The 25,329-nt window shown below is 44.4% G+C and overlaps 1 protein-coding gene across 1 annotated transcript in view; it reads right to left on the reverse strand.

Annotated features, from left to right (window-relative positions):
• Positions 1 to 20,673: 20,673 nt before the first annotated feature.
• The window catches only part of Ppp2r5e (protein phosphatase 2 regulatory subunit B'epsilon), a 139,351-nt gene continuing 134,695 nt past the window's right edge, over positions 20,674 to 25,329 (reverse strand). The window contains exon 14 of the mRNA XM_051147699.1: positions 20,674 to 22,034. Within this exon, the coding sequence (XP_051003656.1) occupies positions 21,935 to 22,034 (100 nt within the window). The 3' untranslated portion in view covers positions 20,674 to 21,934. The remainder of the gene's footprint in view (positions 22,035 to 25,329) is intronic.

Raw genomic sequence — 25,329 nt, forward strand, 5'->3', positions numbered from 1 at the left:
ACGGGATTGAAGTGCGGCAGCTAAGATTCATTAGGAGACAGAGACAGCTGATTCACACTGACTCCCATCGGCCTTGAGGACTCAACAGCAGCAAATTACAATGATCTTTCAAGGCACATCAACTTAGAAAAAATAAGAACTGGTGGATAAGCTCCAGCATGTTCTCGAAGGGAGTCCTGAAATGGTTTACAAGAAAACGAATAGTCCCCTGAAAATGAGATTTTTAAGGAAAACTAAACAAGGTGCTTAAATGGATTTTTGCCTCCGTGTTTGTATTGAAACTAATATCTAGTGTCTACAAAGTACAGTTATCATTTGCATCAGCAGGGCTTAAAACAAGTTCTTCACAGCCAAACATCAGCCTATCTAACCCATTGATGATGACGATGATGATGATGACCAGCTCAAAAATGTAAAGTCTTGTTGTATCTTCAACACAGGCCAATTAAGCAGCATTGTCTCTTTCATTCTTCACAATAATGTTGACATAGTATTAGTTCTATTTTATATATAAAGAAACTGATGTTACATAACCTGCCCAAGGGCTTACAGTCCAAAGTGGTGGAGCCAGAGTTTGAACCTGGTCAGTATCTCGAACCTAACCGCTTGACCGTTATGTGTTCTGGCTTTGATAATATTTTAATGTTGCTTTTTGTTTGTTTTTACATTTCTACTCTACACTATGATATAGACTATTATGAGCCTCTTCTCTCTGTTCCCTAGTACATTTGCCATCTAATATATAGACAGACAGACAGACAGATGAGGTAGATAGGTGGCTGGAGAGATGACTCAGAGATTAAGAGCCATTGAAGAGTTGGGTTCTCAGCACCCACATCAGTCAGATCACAACTCTGCAACTCCAGCTCCAGGATATCTGTTGCCCTCTTGCGGCCTCTCTACACAAACACACACACACACACACACACACACACACACACACATTGCCATATGTACACACACACACACACACATATATATATATACACACACACACATAAAGTTAAAGTTAAAATCAAGTGGTGTTGTCACACACCTTTAATCCCAGCACTCAGGAGGCAGAGGCAGGCATATCTCTGTGAGTTCAAGGCCAGCCTGATCTACAGAGTAAATTCTAGGATAGCTAGGGCTCCACAAAGAAACCCTGTCTCAAAAAACCCAAAAAGTAAAAAACCAAATACATAAATAAATAGAATTAAAGTTTAAAATAGAAAAGAAGGAGGGAGGGAAAGAAGGCTGGCTTCCTGGCATTTCCGTTTCTCAAGCACACCCTATGGTCACAGACCACTGACCCTAGCTTTCAGTGCTCTCCATCCAGAGCTCGCCCCCTCATCCTCCTCAGGAACATCCATAGACATCACATCCATCTTCACATTTGAAACAGTTTATCAGGGAGGGAGGGCCAGAACGGAACAGAACTTGCCAGCCATGGCCCATGCCTATAATCCAGGAAGCTGAGGCAGGAGGATTGCTGGCTTTAGTTTAAGACCAGCCAAGGCTACTGACCAGCCAGAGGGAGCCACTGGCTTGAGATTTATGCACCAGGATCAGCTAACAGCAGCCCTGAAGTAGCACAATGTAGCCTTCATAGTTGGCAGAAGCTGCAAGCAGGGCTTTGCAGTCTGAGAGAGGGAATCTATCCTCACGGTGTGGTCCTGACAGCCACAGAAAGGAAAGAGAGAGCATGCTGCACAGTGTAAGCCTGGTCCACAACTCCTGCCCATGCTCTGCTGGCTTTAGCTTATTCTGATGCCTCTGTTTTAACAAAAACAAGCGGTACCTTATATTGCTGTGACTAAGGTGGCTGTTGGAAAAATCTTACAAAAAGAAATGTTTATTTTGGCTCATGGTATCAGAGGGTTTATTTACTTATTTATTTATTTATTTTTATCCATGGTAAAGAAAGCACAACAGAGTAGTCCGTGGCAGTAGGAACACATCAAACCAGGGAACGGCCAAGTTAGAACCAAAGAACAGTTATTAAACGTCAAAGACACCTGGACCAACTAGAGCTCACCTCCCATGGGCCTCCCAAAACAGTCACCTGGGAAATGCACAGTCAAAACACGAGCCTATGGCAGACATCTCGAAATCAGTGAACCTAGCCCTTATCTCTAAGACTATAAACTAGATTTAGAGAATACTTACCACCCCCACCATCCTTCTTTAAGGAACACGGGCCTATGCATTTAAAAGTCCAACAAAGATGGCTTTTATCTTAGAATTTTATACACAGCCAAAGCCTCAATCGACCACGAAAGTATAATAGAGAAATATTCAGACATATAAGCTCTCAGAAATTGCAAATTTCGTGTGTTTCTTCTCAGTACTCTATCAAACCAGGGCAAGGGGTAATGGCATTTGATGGACGGTGACAGGAAATTGGATGTTGTTCTGTCAAACCTCAGTGCCCTGGTTTGTGACACTCTCTCATTTTCCATCTAAAATGCACAAGTCAAAAAGTAACAGTAAAGCTCTATTGCTTGGAAATGAAGGAATAAATTACAAGAAAAATTATTTAAAAGAGTTGAAAATATTTGGCCCAGAGTAACAATACTTGGAGAGATGAGTAAAGCAGAGAGGAGAGAGAGAGAGAGAGAGAGAGAGAGAGAGAGAGAGAGAGAGAGAGAGAGAGAGAGAATATGCCATACTTTGCTCTAACTTATTCTCTTGGGAAAAATAATAGCTGAAATCTAATTGAGAGTTTAACTTACTATGATCTGCCTTAGAGGGTCAGCCTGGCTCTGCTAACTAGGTGGATAGCTGTCTGCAGCAGTGGCCAGAGAACTGAGCGGTTAGAATTGAGGGCAGGTGGGTTCACTGCGCATTGACTTGTAAACAATGCCAAACTTAGGAACTAGAGAGGCAGTTCGATGGCTACGAGGACTGATTGCTCTTCTAGAGGACCAGGGTTCGATTCCCAGCACCCATGTCCTGCTCCACTGTCCCGTTCCAAGGGATCCAGTGCTCTCTTCTGGCCTCTGAGGGGACTGCACACAGGTCATGAACAATACCAGACTTCAGGTAGGGATGTTCCCTCACATGTAAACATGCGAGTAACCTCAGAGAGATCAGAGAAAACAACTGTGCTGTATAAGAGTTTGCATTCATGTACCTATGTATGTGTGCATGTGCACCATTTGCATATGGTGCTCAAGAAGGCCAGAAGAGGACACAGGATCCCCCTGGAACTGGAGTTCCAGACAGTTATGAGCTGCTACGTGAGTTCTTAGAATGGAACCTGGGTTCTTCACTGCTGAGGCTGTCTCTCCAGAACCCCAACTTAAGCATTTTTCTCTAAAAAACAAACAACAAACAAAAACATGTCTCTTCTCTCTGCCTTCTCTTTGTCTTTACTCATGTCAGAGTAGAAGCCTGGTCCCAACAGCATTTGCCTGAACTTGGGACAGGGTGGGGGAAACAGAGGACAGAATTACTGGGTATAAGGTGCGTTTTGATTTGACTTTGGCAAGTGGGCAGTCGTTCATGTGATGTGTCCCAACCCACGGGCCAAATTGAAACAAGATTCACCTGAAAGAGGGAGTAGGGATTGAAAGTGGGGTACAGAGACGCGAGAAATAATGAGTTAAGTCTGGAAATTTCTGATCAAGAGTCTCTTTAATGAGGATGAGTAAGACTTTACATAGTAAGGTCAATAGGATCTATCCTGATCCTTCTCTCCCTAGCTCCCAAGGCAAGAAGAACACAATAGCCTGAATTGCTCCCTGTGGAACTTCCTATTTCTCTGAGTAGTTCCTTGTAAGAACTTCCTTGATCCTCTGAGTGGTTCCCAGTTGGGACTTCCCTACTTCTTTCAAAGGTAAATAGTCCAAGGATAGCCTAGAACGCAAGGCTTCCTCCTGCAAAGGTCAGCAACTCGAAGGTCACAGCGTGCAGCCTAAGCACAGGATTTCTGACATGGCAAAATTTGGCATGGCTCCCCACATCTGCACCTTCTAAAATAAAATTATGCCAAGAAAGACGGGCACCAAATGAGAGTCAACAGTTCAAGACTTGGAGATGCTCAATTTGTGTCACCACCCAAGAGAGTGAATTAGCACTCAGCCAGCCAATGACAGAGCTGAGCTGCCTTCAGATGCAGAGTCTAGGCTGGGGCAGGCAGACTCCTTTGGCTGCAAAATTGTCCCTGCTCATTTCTGGCGTGTGTTGCCTCACACAGTTGCCGCACACAGTTGACACCTGCTCTTTACCTCCAAGCTTCCTTCATCAAATGCCATGGTTCTCAACCTTGCTAATGCTGCGACCCTTTCACAGTTCCTCATGTTGCAGTGACCCCCAACTGTAAAGCTATTTTCATTGCTACCTCATAAGTGTAATTTTGCTACTGCTATAAACCATCATATGTGTTTTCTGATGGCCTTAGGTGACCTCTGTGAAAGGGTCATTTGATGGCCAAAGGGACCATCAGACCCATAGGCTGAGAACCACTGATTTAAAGCAGAGTTCTGAAGACTTGAGTATCAGCCCCAGAACCCATACAAAGACTGACATGAAAGCATGTGTCTATCATGCCACTGGTCCAATAGAGGTGGAAGGGAGAAGGGAGAGTTGTCTGTCTTCTGACCTCCCCATCCATACTGGGGCAAACACAGAATAGGGGTGGGGGTTGAGGTGGGGCAAAGAAGGAGTCGGGGGAGGCAGGGGTTTTACATTTTCTAAATACAAAGCTTTTTGAACAGCATCTCTGTGAGGAAAGCATGACAATAGAGCCAGGCCTGTTAACTCAGCGGAGCATTGGGCCAACTCAACAAGTACTCAGATTTCTATTATTCATGACCATGCCTTATCTCCCTGGGCCTCTTTCCCTGGTAGCTAAGGCAAACAGCAAATGGTGTTATCCGGTTTCCATTCCCAGCAGTGTACAGACTTCCCAAATCCTGAAGCCAGACTGTGCCCAGAGGGGCATTAGGCAGGTCTGAAAAGGATGGAAAGGAAGAGGCAGTAAAGGGGTTTAAGGATTGTTTGTCAAGTAGAAGGGAGATGAAGAGGTGGGTTTTGAAGGCTCTAAAGACGTCCATGGTCTTTGCAATTAGGAACATGTCCCTTAATTTCACCAAGGTTCCAGGATGGCTTTAGGACAGCCAGTGTCACTAAGAGTTGTCAATTTAGCTGTTTAGAAATATCCCACAGCAGGCTGCATAACATGCTTATTCCAAAACAGCAACAATAGTTGTTACTCACATGTTAAGTTATGGACTTAAGAAGCATTAAGAAAAATACCCCAAATGGATGGAGCTGGAAAACACTATATTAACTGAGATAAGTCAGACTCAGAAACAGAAAAATCACACTTTTCTTTCACATGTGGATTCTAAACCTACGTGTGTGTGTGTGTGTGTGTAAATACAGATGTATGGAGTGGATACCACCTCTGAAAATAGATGGAAAACCAGGAGCAGGAGCAAGGGGTGCTGAGGAAGTGGGGCATGGCAAAAGGTCACATGACATGGAAGCAGGAAGAGACAAAGGTGGACGTGGAAGAAGAGAGGAAAAGAGAATCTACAAAAAGGAATCTTGAGTGAAAATGTCATAATAATGCCTAATATTTGTATGGTAATAAAAATAAGTTTAAAAAAAGGAAACAATCTAAATGCTCCACAGACAAATTTCCTCTAAATGAAGAAGGAAGAAAGAGCTAGAGAAATCTAAGGGAGACTTTCTCAAGTGCTAAAAAGATAGCTACCATGTGACCCAGGCAAACCACTCTTGCATGTACACCAGGGGAACCTAAGTCCACATACGCAGGAGATACCTGCATGTCCACATTATTGCTGTACCATCCACGGTTGTCAGGAAGTGGAGTCAGACTCAACGTCTATCAACCGATAAATGTATAAGGAAGACATGGAGAGCCAGGGAGATGGCTCAGCAGGTAAAAATGCTTGCTACACAGCATGAGGACCTGAGTTCAATCCCCAGTACTCACATTAAAACTCCAGGCATGAGCCGGGCATGAGTCGGATGTGGTGGCTCACGCCTTTAATCCTAGCACTGGGGGGCAGAGGCAAGCAGATCTCTGTGAGTTCGAGGCCAGCCTGGTCTACAAAGTGAGTCCAGGACAGCCAGGGCTGTTTCACAGAGAAACCTTGTCTGGAAAAACAAAACAAAACAAAAAATCCCAGCACTGGGAAATCAGAGATAGGTGGATCCCTGCAACCTCCTGGCCAGCCAGCCTGCCTGCCCAGATGCCAGTGATCCAGGTGGATGGCTCCTGAGAGACAATACCTAGGGTTGACCCCTGGTGTCTACCTGCACACACACACTTGCCCATTCACACAGACAAAAAAGAAGAAAAGATGATCCCCAGATACAATGGAATTCTACTCAGCCACAAAAATAAATAAATAAATAAATAAATAAGAAATCAGAGCATTTTCAGGAAAATGGGTAGAACTGGAAATTATGATTATAAGCAAAGTAACTCAGACTCGGTGACACAAATACTGAATTGTTTGTCTTATATGGATCCTAGATTTAATGTTTAGTGTATAAATGTGTGTGGGGGCAGTGTGAAGGGGAAGAGGCCGTAAAGGGGAAAGGAGGTAGTCAGTGGGAACCACTATGGGAAAGAGGGAGACCAGCAGGGGAGGGGAGTGGAGCGGGAGTGTCAGCAGATGGATGTATGGGAACACTGCGATGCAACCCCTACGTCATGCAGCACATAGGCAGGAGCTATCAGTGCCACCAGAGAGGGCTCTGCTGAGTCAGCACATCAGAGACACCTACGCACCCACTGGATAAGTAATTGAAAGGATCAAGAGTTGAGTGAAGTCGTGCCCTCATTCCCCAAATATCTAATGTCAGTAAGAAGCCCTGGAGCCTGGCGATTAGCACACAGTTAATAGGAAGAGAAGAAACCACCAAGAGTGACCCTTGACCCTTACCCATGCTCCTATAAGCAAGCCTAAACTAACAGTTTGGATGGGGAAAAAAAAAAACCCAAAGGCAGAAGGGTACTGGTTGGAAAGAGGGAGAGGGATCAGCATAAGTGGGAGGGGACAGGAGAAGGCAAAGACGATCCATTATGTACACACGTGAAACTGTCATAACGAAACCATCATGTACAATTAGCATATGCTAATAAAATCATTGCAAAGAGTGACATGTAAACTTTGTCGCCACTGTTCTCTGTCCTATGAACGTATCAGTGCTTTACGTGAAATGAGTTTGAAATGATCACAGCACGGAGCGCTACAGTAATCACACTCGTGAGCACAGGCTTTGTTCTGTGGCTCCTTGATCCTGCTAAAAAGTTAGTGAGGACTCCAAGAGAATTCTGTCTCTCAGTGTTTACTATGGCACAAACTAACATTCGGAAATTGTTTTTCAACACTAAGCCATTGGTGCATTTTCAAACAACAATATACCCATTGCGTGTGAACGTCAGTAATATGGCAGGCTGGTCTTCTCCTGTGGTGTCAAATCGTACCACACCGCTCTAGCCTTCCACCTCCACTGACTGGGAGGGAGGGAGGTGTGAGTGCAGGCACCCATCCCCCCCCCCCCCCCCGCCCCACCCCACCCCACCCCCGCCGTTTTCTACACCCCTAGCCTGTCCCTTCTCCCCTTCAGCTTCGAATCTGTCATCCTAGAACTCCACAAAGTTTCGCTTTCAATTCTAACTTACGCAGAATGACAGTTGTACAAACGAGAAAAGCTTTACTTTGTTATGCTCAAGAAAAACAAGGGGGGGGGGCAGGACTAAACCATTGGACATTAGCCAGGGTGACACTAGTCAGTCCTACCAATCAGAACCCCACAGCACCAGCTGCTGACAGGCACTCCTGGAAGAAGCCCCACTGTGGCCCAATGAGGTGAGTCCTGCCTCCCAGAATGGAGACAACACCGCTTCCCAGGGGCCGGAAGGTGAGTCAGGTGTGAGGTTTCTGTAACCCTAATAAGTATGCACCAAAGAAATCAGAGGCACAGGCAGTGTTGGAGCCCTGAACCTGGACTTCTCTGCTCTGTCTCTGTAGAGACAACAGCTGGCAACTTGTGCCTTTGTAGACCATGGGTCGCCCGGGCCTTCGGGCAGGCCTGAAAATCTATAGAAAAATCAGATTCTTGGAGAGCTCTCAGCTTCTATCTCTTAAACTTGTGGAAACTCCAGGCTAAAAAGGGCCGCTGCCACCGCCACCCACTATCAGGACTCCTAGCGCTACTAGCCACCTTTCCTGCGTAAGCGCAGCTTCCGCCCTTCATCTAAGAGGACTCTTCATAGAAAGGGGAGACAATCCCAGAAGACCACAGCTGGACATAATGCAGACATGAACCCCCACCCCCGCCCCCCACCACAGCAGATACATCCACGTCACAGCTTCTGCGTCTGTGGCTCAGGGAACATGGTGGAAGAAGGGGCAGAAAGATTTTAAGAGCCAGGATATCAGGAAGACAGATGTGGTGAGACAGTCTCTCATAGAAATGGCTGCATAAACAAGACCTAGACTAATGGCAATACCAATGGGCATGATAAGGAGGAGGGGGAACTTTCCAGAGTTGCATCCCTAGGTAAGAACTACAAACAGCTCTCCCAAGTGTGAGCCCCTTCCTGGCTGCCTAGTGCAGAGTGGTCAGCTCTGAAATCATAGCCACACACACACACACACACACATGCACACAAGTGCACACTCTTAACAGTAATACTGAAAGAAAAGAAGGCTACCAGCTTGAGACTGGGGGAAGGAACATGGGAGGGGCAGGAGGGAGGAGGGGGAGAATGATGTGATTCAGTTTCAATTTAAAACGCACTTTAAAATAAATCAGTACTTCCCCCCCCCCCCAATGTATAGATCACCATTTCTTAACCCAAGCACTTTCTCAGTAGCCAAAGTAACCACTGCCAACGCCAGGTGGCCAGGGCACCTTTTCTGAGCAGCAGGCAGGAGCAGAAATCTCTCTCCAGCTGGGGAGTTTCCATCTGAACTGCCACATCCACAAAGGTAACCTCTCTTGTTCCCAGGGACCTCCACCCCTCACTCCATGAAGCATAAGACTCAAAGCTCCCACCCCTCTTTCTGTCTGGGAAAGCATCTGTATAGAGAAGATGCTAATGGGCATTTTCAGTCACAGATCTCAGATGGCTCCAGGCAGGAGGTATATGCCCCAGCTCTGGTTCCCATCCCAGCCCTGTCTCCGCACTGGCAATAACTGTGGTCATGTTTTCTCAAAAGCACCCAAGCACAAATTAATCTTGTCCCAGCAGGTGTTGGCTTTTCATAGAGACATCTCAGACTGGCCTCTCCGGAGGGATGTGGACACTCACATTTTCTTCAGGCCAAATAAATGCTGAGGCAGCTTCCAGGCCAGTGTCCTGCCTTACCTGCCTTTGGTTTCAAAGACCTTGAACTACCCATCCTGGGCCCATGATGCCAGCACTTCATGTTTCCTCCCAGCGTATCCAGTCCTGCAGTGGCTCCTATGTCCTGCTGCCTGAGTTTCCTAGAGCTGGTGGTGGGCAATCACCAAACTACAGTCTGTTTTTGTTTGTTTGTTTGTTTGTTTTTTACAGATCTGAGGGATATAAATCCAAACTCAAGAGTGTCAGCAGGGAGGGTTCTCCACGAAGCCTGGGTGGAGATCCATTCCATGCCCCACTTCCAGTGTCTCGTTCCTGACAAGCCTCATTTGACTTAAGAGCTGGATAACTCCACTCTGTGTGTTTCTATCTCCTCTCTTACAAAGACACCTATTCTTGCATCTAAGCCAATCTAAAAACAGGATGAGCTCATCTCAAGATGACTAACACTCTAAAGGGCACGTTCGCTGATACTTTGTGGACCTCTGAAGGGAGAGGTTACACTCGAGCAATCCCTCTCTGAGAGGATGGAGAAGACACCAGCTCTCATAAGACGGGACAGGCAGAGACAAAGAAACAGTTTGCTCTGCCAACCAACCTGCCTCGATAGCTCAGCAATCTGCACTCCAGGCATAACGATCAGAGACGAATGGGCATAAAATTAACAGAAAATAAATCTCCTAAAGACAAAATAGTTGTTTCAGTCTTTCGGTAAAGAATTGGCATCTTCTGCTTAGCCAGATGCTTGAGGATGACCTGCCCTCACCGGAGCTGAGAATATTGTTACCCTAGGACCTCGTCTTGTCTCTGAGACCTGTTTCCTCAAAAGGAGACAGTTGATGAGGAAGTCAGACACACTTTCAACAATAACTCCAATGAAGTAACGACCTCTGGGAAGAGCCTTTCTAACAACACTGGAGAAGAGAGGCTGAGGAGGTAGCTCAGCCAGTGAACTGCTAGCCTTGCCAGAGTGAGGACCCGAGTTCAGTCCTCAGAACCCATATGTAGAGAAAGCTGGGCATGGGGGCTGGAGAGATGGCTCAGCAGTTAAGAGCATTGGCTGCTCTTCCAAATGACCCAGGTTCAAATCCCAGCACCCGCATGGTAGCTGACAACTGTCTGTAATTCCAGTTCCAGGAGAGCTGATATCCTCACACAGACATACACGGAGGCAGAACACCAATGTAAATAAATTTGAAAAAAGAAAGAAAGAGAGAAAGAGAGAAAGCTGGGCACGGGGCACGTACTTGTAACCCCAATGCTGTAGATCTCTGGTCTCCTTGTCCAGCCAGACTAGGCCTGTGAGAGACTTTAGCTTTAAAAAGAAAGAAATGGGAACAGCCAAGGTTGTATGGCCTTCAGGTGCCCCCACACACAAATGCACATGCACCTCCACAGTATTGTGGTCATTAGCGATCTGTATCGACTGCTCTGGAATCGCCTGGGAGACAGACCTTGGGCATGCCTGTGAGGGGCTATCTTGATCAGGTGGCACCATCCCATGGGCTGTGGTGCCAGTTTGAATAAAAAGAGAAAGCGGACTGAGCACAGGCATTTATCTTCCTCTGCTTCCTGACTGCAGGTGCAATGTGACCAGCTGCCTTTAGACCTTTCCACCATGACTTGCCCATCATGACGAACTACTCCCTGGAATTATGAATTCCCTCTCTCCCCCTCCCTCCTTCCTCCTCCCTTCCCTTCCTCCCTCCCACTGATTTTACTGAGTGCTTTGTCACACCAATGAGTAACTATTACACTACTGATTCAGCGGCAGTGCCCGGTGCAGAGAATGATCCGGTCAGTCAACTGAGAGGGAAGGACACCGAGCTATAAGGTCATGCTGCTGGTGTTCATGGCATCATGTTAAATTAAGCTCCTGAGACACATATTAAGTCAGATAGGCATGATCCTTAGGGAACATAAATGTCTATAGATTTGCCATTTTGATATTTGCTATAGAAAAACATTCCAGACTAAGGGACCAATGATAAATGTTGCACAACACTACTGAGCCGTGAGAAGCCCTGAGGCCAGAGTCCCCAGGCTCATCTTCAAGATGTGTCCCCGGGAATGGACAAAGGCCATGGTATTCCAACGACAGCCCAGCTTCTTGGAAGAAGAACTGGGTTGCCATAAGGGCTTTCTAGCCTCAAATGTCTTTATCATGTGTCTGAATGGTTATGTGCCCTAGAAGCCACTACAGGGGACACTCATCTTGGGAACAACTCATTCTACTTGAAGGTCAGACTGCTGGGAGAAGCATGTGGGCAGTGGTCCAAGGGGCTGCTGGGGAGTCCATTTCCATCTGGGTTAGGATCATGAAGCAGGAAGCCACCTCCACATGTCCCATCCCTACCCGCCTCTTACCCAACTGCATCCTCACATTAGCTAAAAGTTATGCTGGAAACCCTGTGTCCTCTTCACCCCCAAAAGAAAAAAGAGACAATTAAGCCGATTACAGGCTAGTATTTTCCAGATGCCCTATAATCTATAACCACGGCTTCCAGAGATTCGATCCTCATTATTCAGCAGCGACACTGAACCCCAAAGGCACAGAGCCATTCAGAGCAGTGTGTCCACAGCAGTGGGATAACAAGGTCAGGACAGCACCAGCACCCTCAAAAGACAGCTGCTACTAAATAGCTCTTTCTTCACCTACATCCTTTGGAGACGTTCCTGTTGTGCCTCACAGAGCCTCACAATCAAGTGAAAGGACCAACAGGAGATCTGGGACTCAGGCACATCAGCAGGAGCCAAGACTGAGGAGAATTTAATCTCTAATAGACCTGAAGGTATGGCTTTTGTTAAATGATATGAAATCCATGAAATGCTTTCACAGATTTTGAAAAAGCTACCACAAAAACATGGCCATGTGGGTTGAAAGGCATAGAGACCTTTAGACAGTCCAAATCCTCATCACGGAAGAAAGCTGGGGTGGGGAAAAAAAAACCCAAAACCCTCCTAAGTTGCGGGGCTGGGGAAATAGCTCAACTGATAAACTGCTTGCCAACCAAGCAGGAAGACGCAAGTTCAATCCCCAGAACCCACATAAAAAGGCTTGGCATGGTGGCATGCGCTGGCAATGTAAGACTGAGACCTCTAGTCTGGGCTCTAGTCTGTACCTGGAGTCCCCAGAGAGAAACAGAGTCCGATGTCGATGCAATACACACAGGAATTTTATTGAGTCAATGCGCATCGAAGTCTGACAAGCTCTTTCAAGCTGCCGACCCCTGAAAGCAGGCACAAGTGCTTTTTATATCTTTTTTGTTAAAGCAGAATTTAGCAGGCTAGCTAGGAGGGGTAAGTACATTCCAGTGGTAGGGGTAGTGGAATATTTTAGATACAGCTGGACCCTCAGCAAAGGCTGGCTGGCCTTGAGTCAAGCTGGACCCTCAGCAAAGGCTGGCTGGCTTTGAGTCAAGCTGGACCCTCATTATTTTTATACAGCTGGACCCTCAGCGTAGGCTGGCTGGCCTTGAGTCAAGCTGGACCCTACAAGGGGCCAAACAGCTACAGAACACACATAGTGATTTGATATTGATACCTTGGTTCAATATCAATAGTGCTTCCTGGCCCCTCCAGCAATCCCAACACCAGGGAGGCAGAGACAGGCAGATCCCTGGGGCTTGATGGTCATCCAGCCTAATTGGTGAACCCATGTAAGAGTCCCTCTGCCACACAACACGGACGGCAGTTCCTGAGGAATAACAGCTGAGGTTGATGGCTGCCCTCCACGTGCAGATGCACACATGTATGAGCTCGCTCTTCTTTTGACTACTTCTAAACTAATTTTAACTTAAGTGGATAGCAATTACTTCCACATTTCCAATTTACTTATTCTGATATTTCTTGATGTTGCCATTCAGCAGACATTATTTCCTAAGGATGTAGCTCTCTTGTTCCTCTGACACCCCTCCCTTCCCATGCTAACAGCAATCACCCCTTTTATTAAACAGCGGTCAGAGCTTGTGGTGTGACCGTGTGAATCTCTCCCACCAGTCTGGGGATGTGCTATGTATGGGCGGGCTTCTGTTTTTCCAGGAGTCGCTAATCAGCTCCGTTTCTCTCACACCTCATCTGTCATCTCCATTGCATCAATCTCTTTCAAATGTCACACCAGTTTTGTTTTTGTTTTTCCTTCTTCAAGTTCCTCTCCTTGTTTTCCTGGCTTCCAGAGCTTTCCCCCTGCTCTGCATTGGCTCCTCTTTGGCCTGCTACCCACTCCATCGTTTTATTTCCCCTTCCTAGGGAACATCATTGATTCATGGCTCCTGTGTCCTCTGCCTTCTTGCTTTGCTTTTCTTGTTTTGCTGAAGTCTAGCCTCAGGAAGCTTTGAAGCCTGAGTAAGATGCATGAAAAGTGAACTGAAAGTATGTAGAATTCTAAGTTGAAAATCCTTTCCTACATTTTTAAAAGTTGTATGTATGTAGACACACACACACACACACACACACACACACACGTCATGACGTCAATTCTCCCCTGCCACCACTATATAGGTTCTGGGTACTAAATTTAGGGTACTAAGCTTGCATGGCAAGCACTTTTTCCAATAAGCCATCTCATCGGCCTACTAATTTTAAAAGCGTCTGACCCCACTACCTTTTCACCCAGTGTTCCTTTTGAGGAAATCAATGTCACTCTGATGTTTGAGCCTTCAAATCTGTTTTGAACACACTGCAAAATCAGAATGTCTGCTCTGTACTTATCATGCTGTGAGCATTGCCCATGTATTTTGATGAGACTCTTTCATTTTGATGAGTGCCTAGACAATCTCAATCTCAAATCTGCTTTGTGGTTGGAGATATAGCTCAGTTTGTGGAGTGCTGGCCTAGCATGCATCCTAGGTCCAATCCTCAACACCATATGAACTAGGTGTGGTGATGCACAGCCCTTAGGAGGTAGAGGCAAGAAGATCATAAATCCAATGTGATCACCAGCTACCAAGTGAGTTCAAGGCCATCCTGGGTACAGGAGGCTGTCTCGTAAAAATGAAATAACCAGTTTGTAAATTCTACTGGTCAATTGTCATGTTTTAGCCTGTCTCCTCTAAAACCCCCTGTCCCGGGTCAGGCTGGTCCCCTGGCTTACAGCTAGCAGTGCTTAAAAAAAAAAAAAAACCAAAAAAAAAAAAAAAAACCATTGCGTCCTTGTAAACAGCTAGAAGGCCAACATTTATACAATGTTTATCTCGTATAAAAATGCCTGCAGTGGGAACAGGAAGCCAGAAGTTCCCCATATCATGCACGTCACCTGAGATCATTCTCCAAATACCACACAATTCAGTCTAATCGGAGGAAAATAGCAGAAACACCCAATTCGACACCTTCTAAAAAGCAACTGGCTAGAAATGTTCAAAGGTGGAATGCTCCTAGGTTCGAAGAAAACTAAGGAAGCAATTTTGAAGTCTGAGTTGGCTTCCGGAAGGAAAGGGGGTTCCTTCAAAATAGGCAAAGACTACTGAAACAGGAAGGGGCGCTACAGCTCTGGGTCTAGTGTCCAGCAGTGGCAGAAGACGTTAGCATTGAAGGCTCGGTGAGAAGCACCCGGAAACTCAAGTGGAAAGTACTAGAGGGAACTCAACCCTTGGGTGTAGTCTCAAAATGTTGTGGGTTTCTAGGCTGAAGGTAACTACCACTTAAAGTGAGACACCAAGAGAAAAACCTGGAAGAGAGGCCAGGATATGCACAGCTTCTGGAAACCAAGGCATAGCCCAGAGAAGAGCAAAAAGGAGCAATACATCTTAGGTGTGGGCCAGCAGGGAAGATTAGGGAAGTGAAGAAAGGTTGGTACCACTGCCTCAGGACTTGAGTCTAAATTCCTCCAAGTTAAATATCCGCTTGAAAAGAAATCAATATTCTTCAGAGGAATATAAACCAACCCAGAGGTCTCATCATGTAATATTCACGATAACAAGACAAGAGTCCCCCAATTGTTCAATATGGTTAAGGGCACTAATTGATTTTCCAGAGGACCCAGGTTTAATTCCTGGTACCTACATAATGGCCCACAGCCATCTCCAAGTCCTGTGCTAGGAGATGCAGCATCCTCTGGCCTCTGAGGACACCAGGCACACATATGGTTCCTAGACACACATGCAAACAAAACACTCATACATATGAGAAAATTTAAATATCATGCTAAGTGAAAAAAGCCAGACCTGAAGGGCTACACCTTGCATGGTTCTGCTCTGCGTGTGTGACGTGTGCAGAGAGAGCATGGAGATTGAGAACAGCCATGTTCTCAGGGAGGAGAAAAGGACACAGGAGGACAGCAGAGCCTGGGTTTCCGAACTGCATCTTATGCTGTTTGTGCTACTGTCACAGTATGCCTACACTGATTTATAAAGAGGAATTTCTCTCACAGTTCTGGAGACTGGGGGATGCTAGCGTTTGGCAGGGACTCCTTGCTGCATTGGCTCATGGTGGAAGACCACAGAGTAAGAGACAGGGTAAGAGAGAAAAAGGCCAGGCCCGGACTCGCCCTTCCATAGTCAACCCACTGGAGCTGTGACAGCACCATTCCCATGCCTGTCAGACCCTCGTGGCCTCATCATCTATGGGGCACCACCTCCAAATGCTATTGGAGATTACATTTCCAACAAGTTTAGGGGGACGCACACTCAAACCATATCCAAAGACTTGGTAATATCCAAGCAATGATTCTTCCAAAGTTACTGACTCTGTATATTCCCATCACAAACCATCAACAGTCCCTAGCTTTTAAAAGCCTCCTGACATGCCTCTGTTTTGTGTGGAAATACAAAGGGTCTTCCATACTGAATCCCTTACAAAAAAAAAACACCAAAGTGAAAGGCATTGACGAGACCATCCTAAAGCTCTGGGCGTCATGGCTGTTTGGCTACAGGATAAAGAGCAACATAGCAGGCACTGGAGAAGAGAGAATGGAGATTTAAAGCCACCTTTTTGTGGCACCTTCTTAAGGCGAGACTGTCATAACACTGTTGCAGTAACTAGAAGCTCACAGTGGAAAACAATGAATCTGGATTCTCACTTAAAAACTGACACAAGAAAATAACCCGAAGTGAACTGTGAGCCTAAATGGAGGTGCTAAGATAATAAAGCTATGAAGAGGACTTATTTGGGGGGAGAAGGGAGAGCTTGAGATAGAACGGGAAAGAATGATTAGACTACAAGAAAAAAAAAAAAAAAAAAAAAAACAACTGCCTTGCTATGTTGTTGACACAGACATTTATTCCCAGCATTCGGGAAGCAGAGGCAGACAGATCTGAGTTCCGTGCCAGCCTGATCTACATAACATTCAGGCTAGCCAGGGCTACATGGTAAGACTGTATGTAAAAAGCAAAACCCCTTCCTTTTCAAGGACGTGTAGCCTGTAATGAACATGTATCACAGCCATAAAAGGTAAAACAACTTCCCTTTGCTACCCTCACTTGAGCCCCCAGGGCATACTGTCTCTACAAAGCTGGAAGTGGGGTTACTGCATATGGCCTCCATTCTGACAAATAATTACAGGGAGCAGACAGTATACAGATAACTAGACATTACATTGAAACTGTCTCTTAAATCTCAATGGACCCCCAAGTCTTTCATGTGTTGGTTCTTACTAAAAGATTCGTCTTCAGATGCTACAAACACTGCACCTCAAAACACAAACCTACAAGAGCTGTAAGACTTCTGGCTTCTTCAACTCAAATCAACTACATATGAAACATCCTGGTTCCAGATGATTCCGAAATGTGACATGAACTGTTAGCCACAAGAGCAGATCCCACAGAATGCAAATGCTTTGCAAAGAAAGGAGTCCCCAGCAGCTTTAGGAGGAAAACAAACTACTTCCCAGTCTTTTGAGCAATCTCTGCGACTGCTTGACAGCGGGACATGAGGAATGGGATGCTGTAAGTTTCTGGAGCCAGGCCTCAAAGGATGGGTAGTTTCCTCTTCCAGCTGCCATATGGAGGTCCAACAAGGAAGTCCTGTGAGGAAGAAACGGGACAGCAGGCTGCACTCTGGGCTAAGGCCAGCAGAAGCCTTGCCAGCCCTGCTGACCTGAATCTGTCTCCCTGCGGTATCCCAAGTGACACTAGAGGATCAGATGGTATGTTCCCACCAATCTTGTCCCAGGCTGCAGACTGGAGGACAGAATAGATGGAACATTGTTACAGTGATAGCCACTGGGCCACTCCGCAAAGTTGTGCACCCCTAGACATGCTTTCTCAAAACTAAGACCTGCTAACACGACCCCCGCCCCGCCATTCCCCCTACACACCTCAGTTAAACGTATTAGTATGACTCCAAAGGGCCACAGGACTGACAATAAAGAAAACCAGGCAGGCTCCTGCACCCTTCACTGCTTATTAGGGACACCCACAGTACAGAATCTCTCATACAGCCATGAAAGGAAAGATAACATTGCTTTGGGGAGCACTTTTGCTTAGTCTGTAACCACTTCTGAGAGAGTAAATCATTTTCAAAGATGAACATTTAATTACAAGTATGTAAGCCTCTGCTTGCATTCTGCTGCCGGAAAAGGAAGAATGGTTCAACAGGGCCTGGAAGCATTTGGGATCATTTTGACCTTTAAGTGGATCAGAAGTCACTGCCTGATTGAACCAATCTATAATTTTCATATGCAACTTTTCATATTAATATTTCACTTTTACATCCACAAACAGATGTTTAAAAAAAAAAAAAAAAAAAAAGAACAACACACTCACAGCTAAGACCAAAACCCGCCAAGAACAGCAGCTTCCCAGCAGGGAAAATGAATGTTTGCTGCCCTCTCCTGCCACAACAACGAAATGAGGAATAGGAGAGGCTGAAGCCGAAACAAAACCCTCAAGGCAAAGGGAATGGACAGGTCATCATCCTGTCACACACTCCAATCAAAAAATCAGACAACAAGAAAATGAATTGGTAATATTTATATTTGAAAGTTCCCCATTGATACATGAGGTTTGAGGTTTAGATTACAACTTATTTACAGTAAGTGATTTAAAAAAGAAGTGGGATGGGCTGAGTAAGAAAGAAAATGAGGAGAGGAAGAGAGGAGGAAAGGAAACCTGTGTTTGTAGACATCGTAGTACGGGGTGTTCGTTTCCAGGAGAGATGCTGTGCCGCCATTGTGCACAGGCAGCAGCACAAATGAACATTCCCCTAGCTCAAGCTCTGTTCATCCTCCTCTCGAGACACGCAATCCTTCTTTCGGGTTCTCAAACTAAATGTGGAGGAATATAAACTGCATTGCCAATATACTTATTACAAAAGTCCTTTACAGCTCACTCCCTAACTCCACACAGAGAAGCAGCTGAACCAGAATACAAAAATAAAGATATTCATGTGCAAATAAAATGTCACCGATCATATCTGCTGCCACCTTTCTGAAACAGGTGACCGTCACTTGGTGGAAACATCAGTAGTGACATCAAAGGACAGAAGCTCTTCATGTCCTGGGCCAGTTCAGTGCATTCAGTTAAGAGGGAAAGCAAAGCCAGAAGACGATGACCTTCGGAATACTTAGTAATGCTGATGCCAGCCTCCCAGCCACATGCCACTCCCCAACTCCCACACAACTGCTTTCAAAGCTATTTCCCATTCCATAGTGTGATGGAGCCTAGGGCTGTGTGTTGAGTACAGCAGGTGTGATTGTAAGCACTCCCTAGGTCTGCATCCTGGACTGTCCCACGCCTAGGAGGGGCAAAATCACAAGGTACAGAACTGGCATGCTGCTGCCACTTAGGCAAAGAGCCCAAAGAGGAGGAGCTTATCCCTGCTCCTGCACCCAGTCATATTCCGGGGATTATTTCTTTCATATATATTTTATTTTATTTAAAAAAAAAAAACAATGTCAGGAAGAGCAAAACATAATCAAAATTGCAAAGGACAATATAACTAAACACTGACGGAGGACACGGGGACACCAGCACAATGAGGAGCGTATGCTTGATCCGGAGGAGACGGTCACTTCGCTCACACAGCCTGCAGCCTGCAGCCTCGCCATCACTCTAAATTACAGGATTATATTTCAATTTTATTTTCTTCCAAGGACACTCGTAGTCCCATCCCTGAAACCAATATGGTAGGGATAAGGTTTGAGTGGTTCTACTCACTAGCTATAATATTTGCTATTGAAAAATATATTCATATATAGTTCTGGAAACTATGAGGCAAACAAAATATAACAGAGCTGAGTTTGTCACAGTTAACTCACAATGGGCGACAGCAGGACTGCCCAGGGAGGGTCAGACAGGGGGCTGCTGTAAATGCAGCAAGTACGTCCTTAAATATGTCACATAGTGCAACAATCAGGTTACCTAGGCTAGGTTCTCATCATCACACACAACATGACAGATGTCACATTGTCACTTTCGGTTGGAAGGGGAAATGAATGTTTCTTCTCAGAAGTTGCCCTGTGAGTTTAGACAGACAGCTCTAATCACATCTTTAAATACTCTAAAGCTTAGCTTTATTCTTCTCAGTTGGGAATGATCAACAGACAAAACTGACAGGGAGGGTGCCGGTGCTGTTTGCCCTTAGCTCTGAGGACAGGACACGGTACACATTTCATCCCCAGGTGGGAACACAGCAAGCAAAGTTTACACTATCAAAGATACGTGTAATGAAAACCGAAAGTAATGGCTAAAATAGAGCTAAAGGAGAAGACGTGCTGTGGGTTAATTTCTTAGCATCACTAGGTGAACTTGCACCTCTGCTCCAACACCTTCCAGGTATTCATACAGAACCAAACTCATTCCACTGAACCATCTTGTACTTGGTGGTATACACACCTTAAAAAACAAAACAAAACAAAAAACTCAAGGTACCTAGAGGAAAATGTCCATAATTAGCTTACTTTTATGTACACACTGTGACTGACAATCTGGAAACACTTCATAAGTGAGGAAGGTCAGTGGCTTTTCCCCTCCTTTTCCTTGGAAACAACAAAGCTGTATATATTCTACTTTATATTTAAAAGGAAGGAAGAAAATATACAAGCCCATATTTATACTGTATTTCTACTACGAGCAATAAGAGCTCATGTGTTCATGTTAGCTATGAACACAACTCAACAAATGAAAAAAGAATTGGCTCTAAGCCATGAACAGTACTGGATGTGATGGTTTGGGGTTACAGGCTCATCACTGTCTCTAGCAAGCAAAAGCTTCCTGGAAACAAAGCCCACAACACACATTTGCCAGTATACAGCAATGCAACCACATCGGGTAAATACATACTGCAAACCAGCACACCAGCAGCTTACCTACCCAGTAGGAGTCTTCCTTTAATGCAGAGCAGAAAGCCAATAAGATACATCTAGAGGACAGCCCTAGTTTTTGTTTTTTGTTTTTCCTTAAACAATTTGGTCACGATGCACCTTTGATATAAAAGCATTTTTTAAACTTTATTATTAATACTCAGGACATTAGGAATTTCCAGATTTTTTTTTTCAGTAGCATTTGTAGAACCACTTTTGGTAACAAATACAGTAGTTAGGAGTATGCATCCAATTCAGAACGCATAATGTTGATCCTGAATCCTTTCTGGCTGACAACAGGGCTGGCGCTTGATGAGCTATTGAACGAGAATCTACAAAAACACTGGAACATGTTTTGTTTCTCCCAGAGGCTGCATCCTCTCTTGCTGAAATACTTTTTAAGTACATATTAGAAAGTAAGGCAACAACTCCAAACAGTTCGTGCTGTTTGCTCAACTCGGTTCCCAATTGGATGCGCAGTCCTGGTGCTCAACGTCATGGTTATATCACTTAGTGTTCTGTCTTTCTCACTTCATAGGATCCGAAAGGATGTTTCTCTGACATTTTTAAATTGTCTCTGGTCTGGATACACAATGATGTCTGCAGCTAGTACTGCAGATGCTGAAGCCTGCGTGTCCCACTGCCTGTTTTCAAAGGATTCAAGACACTGATTTGGACTCATCATATCTGATACAAAGCCCAACGCTCCCTCCACTACCATGCTTATCACCTCTTCTTTTTTTACTCCTAATCTGAAACTAAAGGAGTACCAGCAACACCTGGCTGCTGGGAAGATATTCACGCAGCAGACAAACTTTCACCAGGGACCTCTGTAATTCATAGCCCCGTTCCACGTGGACATTCGACTCATGAAGATGTGCAAAAGGAAAGAGTGTCAAATTACAGTCAAGTTGTCCAGAGGAGGGTGTGATACAAACTTATAAGAAAGGACAATCTTTTCTTCCTTTACTATAAATACATGTAACAGCTTAGCAGAAAGACAAGCTAAATTTAAGATTGTTCACATTTGAAAATTTTATCATACTCTCTGGTAGTGATAAATAAGGAACTCCTGATAATGGAATTTTAACATAGCAATTTCACCAACAGATCTCTGAAGACCTTTTGTTTGTTTGTTTTTTAAAGAGGGTTAGAACAATGATTATGTTTGCAAAGTTCTGAGAAGTCCATCTACTGTCCACACTTTGGATTGAAGTCCTTATGTGTTCCTTTACTTAGAGACAGGTATATACAGTGCTGCTGTAATAATGAGACAAATGTGAAATCTACTGCAAAGTTGCACAATACAGAAAACTGTTGCTCCATCTTCTACTACAGAAGCGCGTGACCCCGCGGGTAGTGATGTCGCTGTCAGGTTGTTGTTAAGTTGGGATTATCCCATCACGTCTAAGACCTCTCTTTAACTCCAGATCCTCTAATTTTTTCCACAGTTCTTCACGCTCTTTTTCTTTCTTTTTCTCACTGGGAAGAAACAAAAAACAATGTCAACAACTGAGAGGGTTTGCTGAGACTACCAACAGAAACAGCCCTTCCCTCGTCGATGCCTGGAAGTGGCTCTAGAGCACTGGGCAGCAAGCTTCTTGCACTTTCCTTTTAGGTCTGTCCCTCATGGGGTTCTATCTGACCCTCTCACTGACACAGAAGCAATACTAATGAACAGCAGAAAACAAGGCTACTTTAAGGTTTACATTAACATCTCTTTATCTACAGAGAGAGTATAAATTCCAATACAGTGTACAATTACTGAGAAAGAAAACTGGAGATGATTTTTAGTACCATACATCTTAACACCACGTGCTCAGCGCCTTGTTAGAAACCAACCTTCCTTCATTTGTTCCCAAATAAATTCTCAAAAGAGATGCTGAGAATGACATTGACTGAAAACGGACAAGATCAAGAAAACACATTCTACTTGCCCCATACCATGCATTCCGAAACTGGTCATTTCTGAAAACATATGATCTAAGTATGTTTATATTATATATTACATTTATATATTATAAGAATAGATTGATGATCTGCATGAAATTTGTGGACACTAGTACTACCATGTATTGAATTTTTAATTGAACAAGCCTTCAAAGTTGTGTAAATACCAATTTACAAGTGATGTCTAGAATTTCAGATTGCACTGCCTGGGAAAGTTTACCACAATTGGATAAGCCAAAACAGGCTCAACAATTTAAATTTGCCAGAGACATTTTGAAATCCCTGTATTTTAAAAAAACAAATGTTTTAATATCAATCAAGTAGGAAGGACATATCAAAGAACACAAAAATGTATTATAAATTAAACACATTCACACTTATTAGAAATATTTCCTTATGGGGCTGGAGAGATGGCTCAGAGGTTAAGAGCACTGGTTGTTCTTCTAGAGGTCCTGAGTTCAATTCCCAGCAACCACATGGTGGCTCACAATCATCCACAATGAGATCTGGTGCCCTCTTCTGGCCTGCAGGTGTACATGCAGGCAGAGCACTGTATATATAATAAATAAATAAATCTTTAAAACCATAGTTCATCACATGAATTCACATCTACTAACATAATTCACTTCATTACCTCTAGCTTACTGCAACAAACTGGTGAAAAGCAGAGCTAGATAACATTCTGAATTCACAAATCCAAACAGTTCCTAAGAGTTCTGTCACCTCAGCTTGAAGCACTGATCCTTGCATACCTCACCTCAGCAACAGTGTATTCTTTACACAGAGAAACACAGAGAAAGTCATAAGGATAATGTAAACTCTGCGTGGAATTCCAGTGCTAAACACCAATACTCTGCAAAGTCACATCACATCTCTAACAACAGAAGGCAGGGCTGGAGCGATGGCGCAGCAGCTAAGAACACTGCAGGTTCAGTTCCCAGCACCACATGGTGGCTCACAGGCATCTGAACTCCAGCTCCAGGACACCCTCTTCTCTCCCCTGTAGGCATGAAGCACACATGCATACAAGCAGACAAACACCTATACACATAAACGAAAAATAAATAAACTTTTAAAAAGAAAACCCCAAACCAATAAAGTAATTCTCATCCTCCTTGAATTAAAATAAAATAAAGAAACCCAAGTAACCTGACACTCCCACTGCAGATGCAGGGATGTGGGATCACACAACGTGGTCATCTTCAGCTTCTTATTATAATGAATATCTTGGCACGCTGGGCCTTGTTTACTATGTTGGCTATTTAAATGTAATCTGTAGTGTGAACTTTAGCAAGCATAATGATTTTCAAACATTTACTTATGCAATAATTTTGGCCTAAAACAAACTGCATTTAAGAGCATAAGGGTCAAGATTATAAAAGTCTTTTATCATTACAGATTATTTTTTATTTTTAAAAAATAAAACTGGAATTTATTCAGAAAAAATATTTTACGTGCTAGAGAGATAGCTCTGTAGATGGCCCTAGTACTGCTCTTCCCAAGGACCAGGGTTCAGTTCCTACGACCCACACAGTGGCTCACAAATGTCTGTAACTCCAGTTCCAGGGGGCTCCAAAGTCCTCCTCTGGCCTCTGCAGGCACCAGACACACATGTATGCATATATACACATGCAGGGAAACATTCGTGTACATAAAAATTAAAATTAAATATATATTCTGGCATGCTACCCCATACTCGTACACCTGGGCAGGAGGATCACTTGAAGGTCAAGGCTAGCCTAAGCTACAGAGCGAGACCTTAACCCCCAAAAGGCAAAAAGCCAAACTAAAGTTTTAATAAAGATTAAGTCTGGAAGAGATAGAGACTGACGAGCGACACAGCCTAGAGCGGGTATGGGCTTCCAGAAAGCGAGTTGCTAGCTTCTAGAGTCTAGGCTGTAAGCAAGCAATTATCACTTGTTTGTGTGACAGTGTAATATGGAGATAATATTAGTCTAAATAAATGCTCTCAGAGAAAAATGAGTTACACGACATAAATTCTATGGCTCATGCAGAATTTTAATGACTTCTCTGGTTTCAGAGAGGAAAGAAAGGGTCTGGAACTTTTATCAACTAAAACTCAGCTCCTCCTATGGCAGTTCACATGGCCTCGTTAGCAGCTGGCATCATGACGTCATCATCTTCCTACTGATGCTGCTCGCTCCAGTCATCAGCTCTACAGTGTGCAATGTCATTTATCCAGTGTGTCCTTTCTTTCTCCAGATGAGTGCATGCCGAGTTACCACACTGTTTTCATGCTGACAACTTTATTTTTAAACTTTACAGTCTTAGCTCAGGACATACTCATCCCCAAAGAAATCATGCTGCCCACTCCATCTTCTTCCAGCCTCTAGCAATCACTGGTCTGCTCTTTTTATGAGTTTTCCTTTATTGGCCTTTCACATAAATGGAATTATATACAGAAAAAAATCTAAATATTTCTCTTTTGTTGTTGCTTTTTTGAGACAGCGTCCTGAGTTCGCTAACGGATGACGCCCCTGAGCTCCTGCTCCTCTGCTTCTACCTCCCAAGTGCTGGAGTGCAGATGCTGTCCTGGCTCCTAAAACATCTAAAAATCACTGATGCATTTAGTAGCACCCTCAGTTCCCCCAGTTTCTCTCTGTGCCGGTGGGAATTTTAAGACTTCAGCACACTGTAATGCTGAGAATCTTGTCAAATTCTCCTCCCATTTCATGTCACAGAGCACTACTGTTGGCAGCCGTATCTGACAGTGGTAAAAGCTTAATCCACCCACCATTCTGATTTGTAATGCTTAAAAAAATCTGCCTTGAACTGGAACCATCAGCTTCCTGTCACTAACTAGTAA

Source organism: Acomys russatus, chromosome 1 (genome assembly GCF_903995435.1).
Source record: "Acomys russatus chromosome 1, mAcoRus1.1, whole genome shotgun sequence".
NCBI lineage: Eukaryota > Metazoa > Chordata > Mammalia > Rodentia > Muridae > Acomys > Acomys russatus.